Raw genomic sequence first — 15,548 nt, 5'->3', positions numbered from 1 at the left:
GAGCCGATGGTGGAATTGAGAGAATCTCAATCATCCCGGTATCTCTACTGCAAGATGTGAAGGTGTGAAAATGCGTCCCCTGCTGGTTAGCATGAAGTCGACACGCAACGGGGCGACTTGGCAGGAGCGGTAGGATCTGAAGAGGGGCCAGACTAAGGCCCTTAAGCCTGCCTGAATGATGGAGAGGTATCCTTCAGGTCTTGACCATAGGCCTGGACCGGAACATGCCCCCCCCCCCCTTTCCTTTGACGAGTCCGAGAACCGCATCAAGAATGTGGGGAAAGGACGAGAATATCCACTACCATCAAGAGGCTCCATAGGTCAACACCCATTGCAGGTTTAATAGTTCCGCTGGTCCCATAGGGCCAGGGAGTCCGGTTAAACATTGCCTGAAGCCACCGGAACTTGGATCGCCCCACATGGAACTTATCCTGAGGCGACCGTTCGGACTATAAACGGGTCAATGAGGAAAGAAGAACTAGGAAACGTTCCAAGGTAGGGCTGAAAACTCTGCTTGACTGAGAACAGGTACTGCGACTCTCCTCAGTCTTGCCACAGTCAACCGAAAGGAAGGCTCGGAGGATGTGGTAACAGAATCTGGCGTCCCCAGGTGGTCACCCATCCAAGTACCGACGTTGCTTAACCTCGCTGGACGGACGAGAAGCGGGGTTTCCAACGTGGTAAGGCGGTTGACTCAATATCATGGCCAGATACTCCAGATGTTGAGGCAGAGGAAGAGAAGGCTCCAAGCAAAATACCATGAGCCCACACTCATGGTCAGCATTCGGAAGCTTTTCCCGGCGCTGAAGAAGGTCGAAACCCGAGCCTACCGGAGTTGACCAGCCCTCCAAACAGCAGAGGAGGCGGAAGTCTGCACCTGAGCGGCCAAAAGGAAGGCAGGGAGAGTTCTCTGGGGAAACACACCTGCTATGCCACGGCGGGATAGCCACACTGCATCATAAGCAGGAATACTTGCAGTTTAGGCTGAATTCGACGAGCACCCTGGAAGATGGATGGAATGGAAACTGAAAGTACCCGTCCTTCCGATCCAGGGTTAAAGGAGTCCTGTCGCCTCGTTACCAGTCTGATCGATTCTGCTGGTCTACGCTGGCCGAAGTTTGTTCGACAAACTTGATCAGGGCTGAGAGGTCGACTATGGACATCCCCTCTCAGATCCTTCCTTACAAGAAAGGATCGACTGAGGGGGCCGGGGGTGAAGCCGTCGATGATCCTAAGGAAGACCTTCGCCTAAGGTATGGATCATTCTGCCCAACCGGGCAACTCTGCTGATGCTATGGCATAGAGGTCAGAGACACTGAATTCGCTGACAGAGACGGCAGGCGCGATATCCTTGGCTACTCACAGAGATTGTGCGGGAATGGGCATCGGGAAGCTGTCATTCGGATGAGTAACCTTAAGCATCCTCCCAGCGAAAAAAACCTGCAATCCTAGAGTTCGTGAACTCCTTTTAGGACTATGCCCCCCCCCGGGGGGAGTCTCCCGTGCCATCTGTTCCTGACAGGAGGAAACTGCAATTGGACACCTTGTCCCAGTTGTCGTAGCCGATAACTTAGGCCGACGTGGTTGAAAGAAAAGGGAGCTGGAGCCCTGCAGAGTCTGGAAGAAAGCGCCTTGGAGGAGTGAAACCGGAAGTCGATTTACTCCGCACAGCAGATGTTTAAGTCTCTGTCCTTGGGCAAAGACAAAACTCTTCTCAAGGATGGAAGGGTGTCTGAGGTCGTTGACCTCCACAGATGAGACACCCGAAGGAAGCCTTCAGTCAGTGCGTCCAGATGGTACAACATCGAGCTTGTCCGCAAGTAGATACTTAACGACGAAAGGCCAAGGTGCCTGAGCTCGAGAGGAGGAAAGTACCCTTGATCTTCCTGTAGCTTCCTTGAACCAAACCTCGGGCCGTAACCGAGGAGGGGAAGAACCTGGTAAGCTCCCAGAGGAAGAGGTAAGCAGTCACCCCTTGTCCGATGGAGAAATCTTCAACGGAAAGCCCCCCCGCCAAAAATCCTTCCAGGGCGGGAGAAGGAGAGAGTACTCGTGCAGGAGTGGGGACCCTCGAGACCGACCTCTTGGGAACCAACTTCGCCCTGGGGGAAGTCACCACGAAGTCCACTCCTCTCTTTCTCTTCAGCGTAGGAGAGACAGCCGCTGGTTTGTTACCCTGGCCGGTGAGTGCTGGTTTCATAACCCTCATTAACGCCCGTGCCAGCGGATCAAACCATGTCTGCTGCTCCAAGGACACAGAGTCCGAAATCCTCGCTAAGGTGAAAGGGATCGGGCGATCCTTTGGAGAGGACACGACGGTTCCTGCCTGAAAAGAAGGTGGGAAGAATGCTGTACTGACCTGTCTTCGTCCTGCACTACCAACCTGTGCTTGGATGGAGGTGATCCCGAGTGCCGCCTAGGAGCAGGCGTCCCTGCTGCTACCACCGGCTGTGGAATTCGCCGCGAACTATGGTCGCGCGAGGGCGAACGGTCGCGCAAAGGCGAATGGTCGCGCGGGCGCACAGGCGAGTGGTCGCGCGGGCGCGCAGGCGAGCGGTCGCGAGGGCGCGCAGGCGAGCGATCGCGCGGGCGCGCAGGCGAGCGATCGCGCGGGCGCGCAGGCGAGCGATCGCGCGGGCGCGCAGGCGAGCGATCGCGCGGGCGCGCAGGCGAGCGATCGCGCGGGCGCGCAGGCGAGCGATCGCGCGGGCGCGCGATCGCGCGGGCGAATGGGCGTGACGGCGAGGGATCGTGCTGCCGCGTAGGTGAAGAAGATCGCTGGCGGTAAGCGATGGCGAGCAGTATGTGTAGGTGAATGATCGCGTGATAGGGTGCGATGGTGATCAGCATCCGCAAGAGGGCGAGCGTTCAGGGTTGTGAAATGAGGAGCAGCATGCGTAAGCGGGCAATCGTTCAGGGTTGTGCGATGGCAAGCAGCATGCGCAGGTGAATGATCGCGTGAAAGGGTGCGATGGTGATCAGCATCCGCAAGAGGGCGATCGTTCAGGGTTGTGCGATGAGGAGCAGCATGCGTAAGCGGGCAATCGTTCAGGGTTGTGCGATGGCGAGCAGCATGCGCAGGTGAATGATCGCGTGAAAGGGTGCGATGGTGATCAGCATCTGCAGGAGGGCGATCGTTCAGGGTGGTGCGATGAGGAGCAGCATGCGTAAGCGGGCAATCGTTCAGGGTTGTGCGATGGCAAGCAGCATGCGCAGGTGAATGATCGCGTGAAAGGGTGCGATGGTGATCAGCATCCGCAAGAGGGCGATCGTTCAGGGTTGTGCGATGAGGAGCAGCATGCGTAAGCGGGCAATCGTTCAGGGTTGTGCGATGGCGAGCAGCATGCGCAGGTGAATGATCGCGTGAAAGGGTGCGATGGTGATCAGCATCTGCAGGAGGGCGATCGTTCAGGGTGGTGCGATGAGGAGCAGCATGCGTAAGCGGGCAATCGTTCAGGGTTGTGCGATGGCGCGCAGTTGAGGGTCGCGCGATGGCGATCAGCATCCGCAGTTGAGGGTCGCGCGATGGCGATCAGCATCCGCAGTTGAGGGTCACGCGATGGCGATCAGCATCCGCAGTTGAGGGTCGCGCGATGGCGATCAGCATCTGCAGTTGAGGGTCGCGCGATGGCGATCAGCATCCGCAGTTGAGGGTCGCGCGATGGCGATCAGCATCCGCAGTTGAGGGTCGCGCGATGGCGATCAGCATCTGCAGTTGAGGGTCGCGCGATGGCGATCAGCATCCGCAGTTGAGCTAGTAGCTGGCGAACCATGTTCCTTCAGAAGTGTTGGAGAACGTTGGCGTGCCAGCTGTAACACACGTGGGCGATCCGGAGATCGCTGGCGAGCTGATGATCGCTGACGAGCTGACGATCGCTGGCGAGCTGATGATCGCTGACGAGCTGATGATCGCTGACGAGCAGAAGGCTACGCGTGGAAGCCTGCGTAAAGAAGAGTCCTTGACCCCGACCTGAACCGAAGTTCTAGATCGCGAGGGCGAACGTGGGCGCACAGGGCACGTAACAGGAACCGCAGGGAAGATCATCTTGAAAGCGCTGACGAACAGGAGAGCGCTGACGAACAGAAGGGCGCGCAGGGAAACCCTGACACGCAAGGGAAGAACCCCCGTGGGGGCAACCCTTTGCCCCGAAGGGATCGTTGTCCGCCGGGAGACTGATGTCCGTCGGAAGACCGCTGTCCGTCGGGAAGACCGTTGTCCGTCGGGAAGACCGTTGCCCGTCGGAAGACGAGATTAGACTGCTGTCCATCTGCACCAAGACGGAAGATCGAGAAAAAGAAGTTGTAGGCTGCAAACGGAGATTCAAAAAGGCGCCTCAAGCACCCTTATAGGGAGATGAGAGGCCCTTACGACGAGGCGGACGGAGGGCCTTACGGCGAGGGAGGCCAACAGCAACAGCAACAGAAGAAACCTCCGAAGAGGAGTCTCTATGAGTGTACTCTCTCGTGAACGAAAGAGAAACACTTCGTGGAAGAGACTGGTCAGCCAGTGACCTAAAAGGGGCAATCCTCCGAAGAGGAGCTCCTGCAGTTGCCCAGCCCCTTGAGCGAAACTGCAGGTGCGACCGCTCAGCACCAAGAGCATAGTCGCACGAAAAAAAGGCAAGAGAAGAACCCCCCAAAAGAGGAAAAGCTCAAGCCTGGACAGGAAAAAACTTCCCTCGGAAGGAAAGTTATCCGCCCAAGGAGGCAAGCCTCCTGACTGTTCTAAAATGAACTGGAGAGCTGTCCGTCGACACGGGAGTACTACCAGTAGAAGGAGACACGCCCCTGACGACAATACAAGGGGGGAGGCAGCAACAGCCGAATCCCCAGGACTCAACCAGACAGCTCACACCGTTGCTATATTACAGAAACGAACTAGATCGGTAACTGTAAAAAAATAAAACAAATAATATTAGTACACATTCATTCCCCCGGGAAGGCTCCGAAGAGGAATCCCGAGGAAAAGGAACAAGAATTACACAACAGGCACGTGCCCTCACAACCACTTACACTCGCGGAAGGAGAGCTGTAACCAAAACAGAATTATAACAATTATAATTATGTAACTATGTAATTATGTAATTTAAAAATGAATGAACACTAAAGAAAAAACGAAAACCCCGAAAGGAATCGTTCTACAAGCTGAAAAAAACAACTACAATTAGATTCATAAACTAATTGAGACAAAAAGTACGGCGTAGCAACCCCACCCACACGGGAAGGAAGCTACAAGGGCGTAGTAAAACATAGTAAAAGGGTGAACGACCTCAAGAGAGAGAGAGAGAGAAAGACCGAAGTCAAACTCGATCGCAACCCATAAAATTAGGCCGTGGTGGCCTAACTGCCGAGGCCTCCACGTAGATATCGTACACTACACACACACATCTGAAAAGGAAACTTACTTATTTCTATACTCAAATATATATACAAACATGAAAACATGTTTACATATATATTGAGTAAAAGAAAAGTAAGCGAATAAGTAAAGACAAAACAGACAATGGCTGCCAAGCGAGGACCAAGACAGAGACGTCTGTCACAGTCCGAGCCAAAAGTGAAAGTGAGTATTCACCTGTGTGTGAGGGGGAGGAGGGGTAGCTAGCTACCACTCCCCTACCCCCCCGCTAACTAGCGCGGGGGTAATACACCCTCGTTAAATTCTAATGGCTCGCCATTTCAGCTACGCTAAAAGTAATAACCCTTTGTAAATAGCGTGGTTTGTATTTCGGTTACGGAACAAACACTGATTATCATCATTGTTAGTACAGTATTATTATACAATGTAATAGCAGAGGTACACTATGAATATGGTTATATTTTACAGAACATAATGACACATTTAGCACCATTTTCATTATTTACACAAAGACCGGTTTCTTCTTTACGTCCTCCATCTCTAACAAACGGCAACAAATTGAATATGCTGTGCACTGATGCAGGCAGCCATGCCGAAAATAACTGCTCGTTTGAAGACATGCTTTTTTGACATCCTAACGTGTGGAATTATTTTCCTACGGAAAAAAATATTTGTGTGAAGTGAGCCCAAGTCAAACAGAAAAACCAAGATTAATTCTTATGATCTTCTGGAAATCATGCAAAATTTTTTCAGCGATGAAGAACAGAGCTTCTTGAGATGACGTGATGCTGATAAACTTTAATGGTGTAGAAAAAAACTGTCCCCAGGTTGTGAATCATTTCCATAACTTTAAGGAGACAATTGACTCTGCCAACCAAAGATTGTTGCACTGATTATGCAGCTTAATTTGGAGGTGAAGATGATGATGTCCCAGAGCTACTGGCATCTTATGGAGAAGAGTTATCTGCTGGTGGTCTAATTCCACATGAGAATTCAAAAGAATGAGACAGGGGGGGACATACCAACATCAGAGCCATACATATTTACAACCAGAAACATGACAGAAGGGTGCACTGATAAATAAAGGATTGGAAAGGTTTGAAGCCAAGGATCCTACAGCCAATCCACTCTATCTCAGCTGCTTCTTTACTACCTATAGACTGTCCAGCACCTTCAGCAGACTTACGTATTCCAGTTTTCCCAGCAGCTTCTGGGGGCTCTCCAGACTTGCCTGTCCCACTATCTCCAGCAGCTTCAGCTTGTTCTCCAGACTCATCTAGTCCAGTATCTCCAGCACATTCTGCAGACTCTCTAGACTTACCTGCCTCAGTATCTCCAACTTTTGCAGTTTTTTCAGACTCACCAGCTTCCTCCTCTCATTAGATCTATATCTCCACCCCTTCCAATGTGCAAGTTAACCACAGTAGTAAAGGTAAGGAATTATATTTTTTGTTACAGTTTTATTTTATCATTCTATATTCATGTGTTTTTTGTTCAATTTAGAATTACATGCCAGAAAGTGTGACTTTGTCCTGGATTATGACTTTACCACTGTGTCAGCATAGGTGACTTTGCTGCTTATATACAGTACTGTATTAGGTGTATTCGGACTTGCATGAAAACTCTTAGTTACAACACATCAAAGAATTGATGTCCATCATAAATGGAGAACTTGTTGAAACAAACATTTTCACTCTGGTTCATATTAAAACAGCAAAACACTAGTATTTATTGTAAAATAATAAGTTAAGTCAGTACCTCACTCAGAATCTACACTGTCAAAATAGTTGACTCAGCAGTAATAGCATGGGTAATAATTGCAGAAGTGCAGTAAATTTCTGACAAGATTGTCTACTCTTATTAAAAAAATCCAAAATTGTCTTTATTGTTTACTATGTCATATGCAACTGTTGCTGTAGACATTTCCCAACCTTTCACCAAGGACATAATCAAAATAATTGTTTTTTAAGCTATTCTTATTCTATTTAAGATATAGCTTCATCTTTCATCATTAAGGTCCACACATTGAGGGGAACTAGGGTTAAAGAATAATCAAAGCCCCAGCAAGGAACACAAAAATTGGGGATTAGTGGTATTCAAATATAACTTATTCATCTTAACATTAAGGCAATATCACACAAGACTTACCTCAGTCATGCTGAAATGTAAAAATGCACTTAAACCAACTATAACATCTTAGCAAAAAACCAACAAAATTCAAATGGTGAGAGAAAATCAAGGAATACCATAGTTTGGCTCTCAACACCATAAAAAGATATCATTGTTGTTGGTTTTTCTCTGGGAACCTTCTGTTTTCACTCCCCTCTTGGTACAAAGCAGTCTAGCAGCAGTATTATTTTTTATGAGACCTTTACACAGGTACTTGCTGTAAAATGCTCTTTATATTTGAGAGTAAGATTCACTGCAATAAATACAGTATATACTTTCTGAGCTCAAACAGCATTAAAATTTAAAGTACCCTACCAGTTTTGCATTTACCCACTAAAAATACTTTAGCTTCGACAGGGAAACAAGAAATTACTGTACAGTAATTTCGACCACACTGATACATTGGATGCACATAATACATGGATTCCATAGTTTGGTAATTTTCTTTCATTCTATTGCCAAACATGGGAATACCCCTCCTCTCTTCATTTTTCTAATACTGTACTGTATTCTTATACTGTATGCTTTTTCTATTTTGAAGGTAAATCTACCACTTTTTCAGGGTTAAGCTGGAGGGAAGACTTCCTCTCCTTTACTTTAGGCCTTTGCTAGAGAGAGGTATTGACCTAACCTCTCATAGCTTCATGTTTAGCACAAACAACAAATGATTCCTTTCAATATCAACTCTGTATTGTATATTCTGCATTAGTCAAATTGACTTTTTTTATAAACTGCTCACCTAATTCAAAATTAATTCTTTTTTCTAAAGATCAAATTAAACACAGTGACATATTCCAACATGTATTCAGAGTGACGTAGTCACTACAGCTTACACTGCCTTCCTTTAGAGAGGATGGTTTGGTAATCAATGGGGGAGAGAATTCTCAAGTATTAAAAAATTTGAAAGATTGTACAAATTCAAAAAGGAAAATGCTGATGCAGTGATTAAATTGTGCCTTAAAAATTAACACATGAAATACATACAGTAAAAATAGGAATATAAAATCTTGAGTACAGCAGACAAAAAGACTATACTGCAATAGGAAGTCTGCCTACACAGACAACAAGGAACATATGAAAATGGATGAAGCATACTATGCCACCTATTATATACATATGGGATGACGTAATCAACCATGGGCATACTTTGCAATATAACAAGAAGCAATGAAAAGAGGCTGAACAAAGAACAAAGCAAATATTTGTTTGCATCAGCAGAAGTACAAGAGATTAGCAAGTCCCCAGAGTTTTGCTTTAGAAAACCAGATAATGGTTTGATATGTATGATAGTATTGTGTAAATAGTTACAAACTTTTATCATCCACTACTGACAGAATAAGAGACAGTACAAGGGCATTGGGTAGCTGACATTCTATTTGTAGCGTGACACTTAACCTATGCAAATTGTGTACAAAATGTATTACATATTTAAAAGCATGAGTATCTGTCTTTCATGGTTATGGACTAACCTAAACTTCATTTATAAAAAAATCATACAAAATTTCTCATATACAGGATGTATCTGATAAACAAAATAATCAACATCACACAATTATAAAGGCATCCTCAGGAAAAGACTGAAATTAATGAGGAACGTAGAGTTCTTAGTTACAAGCAAGAAACAGAAAGTGCTGTTTCACTTCATATCTTAGATATTTAGAAAAGCATGCTTCTACACACTTGAAATAGTAATTTTCAAATTATTTGCTAGTAACCTAAATTATATAACATTCAAAAGTATTTGGTAGCCTTCATAAAGAGTAAACTTTGTTACAAATTTGAAATTAAATACTAGGCCTACTCTTCAGGGGCAGGAATCAGCAAATCAGAAATATCCATAATGCTTGGTATACTAAACTAACAATCATACCCTAATGACTTGAAGAAAAAGTTCCAAATTTTATAAACAATGAGATTCAATTTTCCTTGACAAAAAACTAACACAACAAAATTAAAAAAAAATATTTATCATGACACATCACAACATGGTAATCTACCATTCAAGTAGTGTACGAAAAAAAGCTTTAATATTCAGGATTACACAAACAAATAAATATATAAATCTAATTTTAATTTCATCAATCATTTTGTCTAAGATTCTACCAAGACAAAGTAAAGTTCAACATCATATACGGTAGATAGCTGAATCCTGGCAACCTGGAGATGTTTAAACAGACCCAAAAGACAATTAGACAGGCTACAGTCACATCGAAGAAAATTAACACAAAATACTCTAAAAACTGCAGAAAACTTGTTTGCACCAACTGATACATTTTATTCCATTAATCAAAGGGACAGTATAATAAAATCAAACATAAAAAATACAAAATTAATACCATAATTCAACATTCAACTGTACCATTTACAAAAAAATACGTATGGTTAAGTAGACCAAGCACTTGATTAATGGTCAAAATGTTTTGACAAATTTTAAGACTTAATTTATTTTGAAAAATTAAGCACCTCTCAGGAGACCCTCAAAGATATAGTAAAACAGATATGCATTTTCCAAGACTACAGTAAAATTAGCCTTTAAAATATTTAGATAATTAGAATGCAAGTTCATTCATAGGAGTATGTGCTCCTTTGAAATAAACGCTATCATCTTTGTTATTGTGCTTAATTTAACTGCAATGTGATATTTTGTGGTGTTGCGTAGTTCAGGTGTATGTTGAATAACAATAATACAAATGTAATCATTTAATATCTATCCCACTCAAGGTAAGTTTAATAGCATACATGTTACCAAATGATACAAAAAAATCAAATAAATGTTGGCATGTAACTACTGTACAATAGGATAAAGGTTGGAAAGAGAAGAGGAGGAATAACTAAGTGTCAAAAGAGAGACTTCTATATCATCAAATGACAATTATAAGAAAAGGAGATACTCAGGATAAAATAATTAAATAATCAAGGTAATTACAATACATTATCAGCAACTACAAAAAAGTAGAATTCACAAGGTTTAACCTCATGAAACAAACTGAAAATTGTATACAAGAGATAAATATCACAGCCTTTTAATTACTATATCCAACCCCTTTCACTGAGAAAATAAAAGAAACCTAAGATGGATATCCTCCTCCGAAATGAACCTCTATGTACTATCTTACTGGTTTGGTAACATGCTTATCTGTTGTTTGACGTTAAGAATCAGACAGAAAATTAGGGAGTAAGTTGAATGTTCTCTATATTAAAAAGGTAATCTAGGTAAACAGTACAAATACTTTTACAAACAATGCCAATACCTTTTACATGAGATTCTTGATGGTCTTTACAATATATAACAATCAAATCTATCATTAAATGAAACTTATTTGAGAGAGACATGTTCCATCAAATCAGTGACAACTTTTAATAATCTAAAGGAATTATTACATCATATTCCTCATCTTAAACTGATTTAGTCTATCCAAAAGGTGTCTTCATAACACACCATAGATTGAAAATATTATCCCAAAATATCCATACGAATAATCTTATGAACTTTTTAACAAATAATTGAAAATTTGTGTGCTAATTTGTTCCAATATAAGTGGAAGAACAAGAAGTGCTCTTGTTATCGTTGGTTACATTCAAAAGAAGTTAAAAAAGGAGTACAATATGCAACTTGCCTTTAGACTTTGAGAAGCTCTAACAATTTTAAAAATACCTTTTCTATTAAATACTTCAAATGTGCTGTAACAAAGTCTGATAGATCTTTTAAAAACCCAATTATAATTATCAATAATTATGCTAATAATGCCATGATACCTCATGAATGCAACCTTGGTCAAATAACAAGAAGCTTTTGAAGCTAAGCTTAATTACAAACATCTTTGATTGAAGCTATAAGATACTGTACCTCACTCCATTGTCAAAAACTCTGGCAAAACTATGTAGCTCAGAAACACTCCTCAGTTCTGAGAATAAGTATACATCCCACATTTTCAGTTTAACATCTGGACTTGAAGTCTCACTGAAATTCTATCCACCTCTCATAACTGTCCCTCACTCTCTCATCCACATCAGCCATCCATATACACCTCACATTTCATGATACTATATTTTATAAAACTTCCTCCCAATGTTAAGGTTACAAAAGTGGAAATTTATGCAAATTATAATATTTTATTCGTATCTTGTGGTCCTTATCTTTCACATACCAGTGAAAGTGTTTCATTCATAATCAAAAATTATCTTCATAGGCTGCTTACTATGTCTGATTTGCTTATATAAGGAGGCTTGTCGTAACTTTAATAATAATGCTAGTACTAATTTCTACAAGATTTCTTTCACCCTGAATTTGTGTATAGATTAATGTGTTCATTTTCTTAAATTAATAAAAAGGTATTAGAAAATTTCTAAAATATAGATAAATTTTTGCTCTGCTCTATCAGAAAACTTTATTAATATGGGATATAACCTTCAAAAGACCTTTAATAAAATATAGTATATCTGTCAGATGACCCCGGATACAAACTTAAGACTTCAATTTCTCTCTCATTCGTTTTTCAGTATTCCTTTAGTATTTACTGCCTAAATTCTTGAAATCTATGAGCTATTATACAAGTAATAATTTTTTCTTTTTTTTCAAGAAAAATTTAAAACTAATAGATTTGAGAAAATTAACACAAAAAATATTTCGACTTTGGTACACAGAAAACTCAAACTACACTGCCAGTACACATACAAACTTATAAACCCAAATATTTATCAAAATGAAGATAATGCTTACCAGAGTTATACAGCACCTTTATCATAAAAAAGGGAAATCAGAATACTGTACTAATTTGTTAATCTACCTAAAGAATCTCATAGAGAATGATACTAGCAAGTTGTGTACTATGCAAGACTCATGACATAAGCCCTCCAACACGAGTAAGCTTTGCTCTATAAGTGGTCAATATACCTTCATTGAAAGACCACAATTTACTTTAAATAGGATTTATAAAAATCACCAGCACATTCACATCATGCTAACCTTAAATTCTAAATCTTTTACTATCTACAAATGCAAAAACAATGTTTACATCACATTCAATTACTTGAGAGCGGGGGCATCCATCATATCAGAATTCTAATGCTGGTAGCATATAACATCAAAACCACTATATACTGACATTATAATGCTGTTTAACAAATATAAGAGTGGATATATACAATGATGTACATGACCCTGGTTTAACACCATGCTTATAGTGTTCTGCAATACCTGTATTTCTTTCTATACAGTTTCAATCAACGGAAATTTTAGTTATGTTGCAAATGGAACATAATTCCTTTTACACTAGAATTAACTTCACAGCCACATGATTGGACTTGAATTTAAGGTACAGACTCTCAAAACAGTATAAGTTGGCAACAATTTAGAACGTCCTTTTTTATTGCCTCACCAAATATAGAACCAAAGTTTGTTTTATTGGGTATGTTAATCAGTGATCTTTATTAATGAATAGGATGAAGTGTTTCTCCATGGATGCTCCCAACCCTGACAAGTATGAGACTAGTGGTTTTTGGCCCCACAAGGCCACTAATACTTATCCAACAGCAGACTCCAGACACCATGGGGATTAGAGATGACAAGAATGCAAAACAATCTTGGCATCAAAGCAAAGAAAGAGGGTAAAAGGATTTATAAAAGAAGCATTAGTCAAAAAAGAAAAAGTATTCAACTTATTCAATATCTTCTGGACTGTTTGTTGCATTTTCTAGTTTAAAAATTCACCAGCATAAAACTGTTACTGTACACAAAATTTATTCATTAAAGATTTGCCAATATAAGAATCTCACAAACAACTTTTGCACTACTGGTAAAAAATATTTATAACATTTCGTGTTGCTCTAAAATACATTCTTAAAAAATTCTGGTTCATTGGAAATTTACACGAAAATATCATCAAGCACTGCTAAATACTCAATCTCAGCAAAAAATTATCATATTGGATTATGTATTAATAAAATCTAACAAATTCATTTTGCCATTTAGAATTTGATTTCATAAATTTAGAAATAATTGTTATAATTCCATAGATGTGATCTAATTCATACAAAGTGCAGTGCAAATTAACTATATCTGTATCATTCCTATTCTTTATCAATTTCAATTATAATTTCTCAAAAAATTAAATTGCAAAAATACAGTTTTATCAATAAACCAACTCTATATCTAACCAGGCTACACGCATTTACATTTTTAAAACCCCTCCAGTCTCATTTTTCAAACCGAATCAGAGCAACCTAAGTTGAAAATAGGGTAATCTATATTTTTCAAAAGATAATTCAGATGATTAAATTCAGAGCAGTTTTCAATCTTTAAACTTGGAGCCCCCTTTTATAAATGAAATTACACTTGTACCATAAATTACTTCACATCACATAAAGTAATATCTATTATGACAAGACGTTGATACACTACAATTACTTCATTTTTACTTATGTAAACTAATATTGAGCTTTATTGAGAAAATGCATATCAATATACTAATATGAAATTAGTCATATATAAAAACACTACTTGCATATTGGTATATCAAATTGCTGAATTTCCAAAAAACACTAAACACTATACTTTATTAAATTCAGAACAAAAGTAGGAATTAACAGAAGTTCAATACGGTATCTTATCACTTTACAGACATTTAAAACATACTGTACTTCTACACCATCCCACATTTGTGCTTTTCAGTTTAAGAAAAAAAAATGATTTTGCTTTAAGTCCAATTTCATACCAGTCGAAGACATACAAAAATACACTAGCTTCACAATAACACTGTATTGTAAGAAAAAAGCTTTTTTTCTACACATGATGACTCTTAGTATAAAAGAAAATACAGTTATGCAAATAGCTCTTACTAGATGAAAAACATTCACAATATTTCTGAAGCAAGTTAATGATGGCAATGCAACACACCAGATGGCATCCTTAGTGGCTGCTTGGATCATAGAAGTTCTCCTGGTATGCTTCTAGCAAGACGGATTATATATACTGAAATACATCAAAATCCCTTTTTTGTTTATCATATTCATATTCAAATATTACTTTCCTAATTTAGTTATTAAAAGTGTTTGCTATATCTTATAGAAAATCTGCAGAACAATATCTCACCAACTATATTGATGACAACTATTCCTGTTATGAAATTCTAAAGATAAAACAAAATATTACGCATATACCATGTCCTTTAATCTTGGACATTTACACTTCATAAATTTTCCCTTGTATATTGAGTACACAGACAAACAGTGATGCATGTGAATTGTACTTAAGAAGCTCACTGATAAAAAATCTAGCAATTACAGATTTTTCTAATTGTGCAACACATAGTTCTGAATGAGATCATTATTTATCCAAAGATATCACTTAAACTGCATTAAGGCTTTGCAGAAAATACTTTAAACAATAAAACCAGTGCACTTAATTATGTATAATTTTCTATTAAGTTCCATGTACTTTGTTCGAAAGCTACTTCAGTTTTTCGATGGATTTCTTTTGGGTAAAAGAGAATGCTTAAATGGAAAAAACATGATTGTTCAGCAAATCTTATTGCTTTTGATAAGAGGAAGATGTGTTGGTGACAATCAGATTCGAAGAAATTGTGTTCTGGAGCTGTTAGACTAACTTACAGTTTCCTGATAAGTAGTAAGTCACAAGTTAGAGTCTTGAAGACTGAAGAGGGAGATAGGGAAGGTTTTGATCTGCGTCTGCCACTGGGAGGACAACTGGAAGAACTTCACATTTGTCCATTCAGCTGAATCTACATTAACTGTAATAGGATTGAAAAGTTTTGAAAACATATAAATAGTCCTATGAACCAGCTTGTATATCTCAGTATCTATATTTCTTATACCTATAACTTTAAATAAAAAAAAACTTAGGTGAAAGCAATAATTCAATTTCATCAAATCCAAATCTTTGGTCACAATTTAAAATAATAAAACATTACATTTTTAACATTTACTGCCAGTTATTCTAAAAAAATACAACTACTAAATTTTATGCTATGGTGTCAAGCATAAAAACTCTTCAACTTGAACT

At 40.2% G+C, this 15,548-nt stretch overlaps 1 protein-coding gene across 14 annotated transcripts in view; it reads right to left on the bottom strand.

The window, feature by feature from the left end:
- Positions 1–8,315: 8,315 nt before the first annotated feature.
- Positions 8,316–15,548, bottom strand: part of KrT95D (phosphofurin acidic cluster sorting protein KrT95D) — a 396,291-nt gene continuing 389,058 nt past the window's right edge. For all 14 annotated transcript variants that reach the window (XM_068392357.1, XM_068392366.1, XM_068392358.1 and 11 more), the window contains one exon: positions 8,316–15,276. In XM_068392357.1, the coding sequence (XP_068248458.1) occupies positions 15,158–15,276 (119 nt within the window). In that variant the 3' untranslated portion in view covers positions 8,316–15,157. The remainder of the gene's footprint in view (positions 15,277–15,548) is intronic.

The sequence above is a fragment of the Palaemon carinicauda genome, chromosome 18, assembly GCF_036898095.1.
Source record: "Palaemon carinicauda isolate YSFRI2023 chromosome 18, ASM3689809v2, whole genome shotgun sequence".
Taxonomy (NCBI): Eukaryota; Metazoa; Arthropoda; class Malacostraca; order Decapoda; family Palaemonidae; genus Palaemon; species Palaemon carinicauda.
Note: the sequence above shows the minus strand (reverse complement) of the source record. Positions and strands in the feature narration are given on the sequence as shown.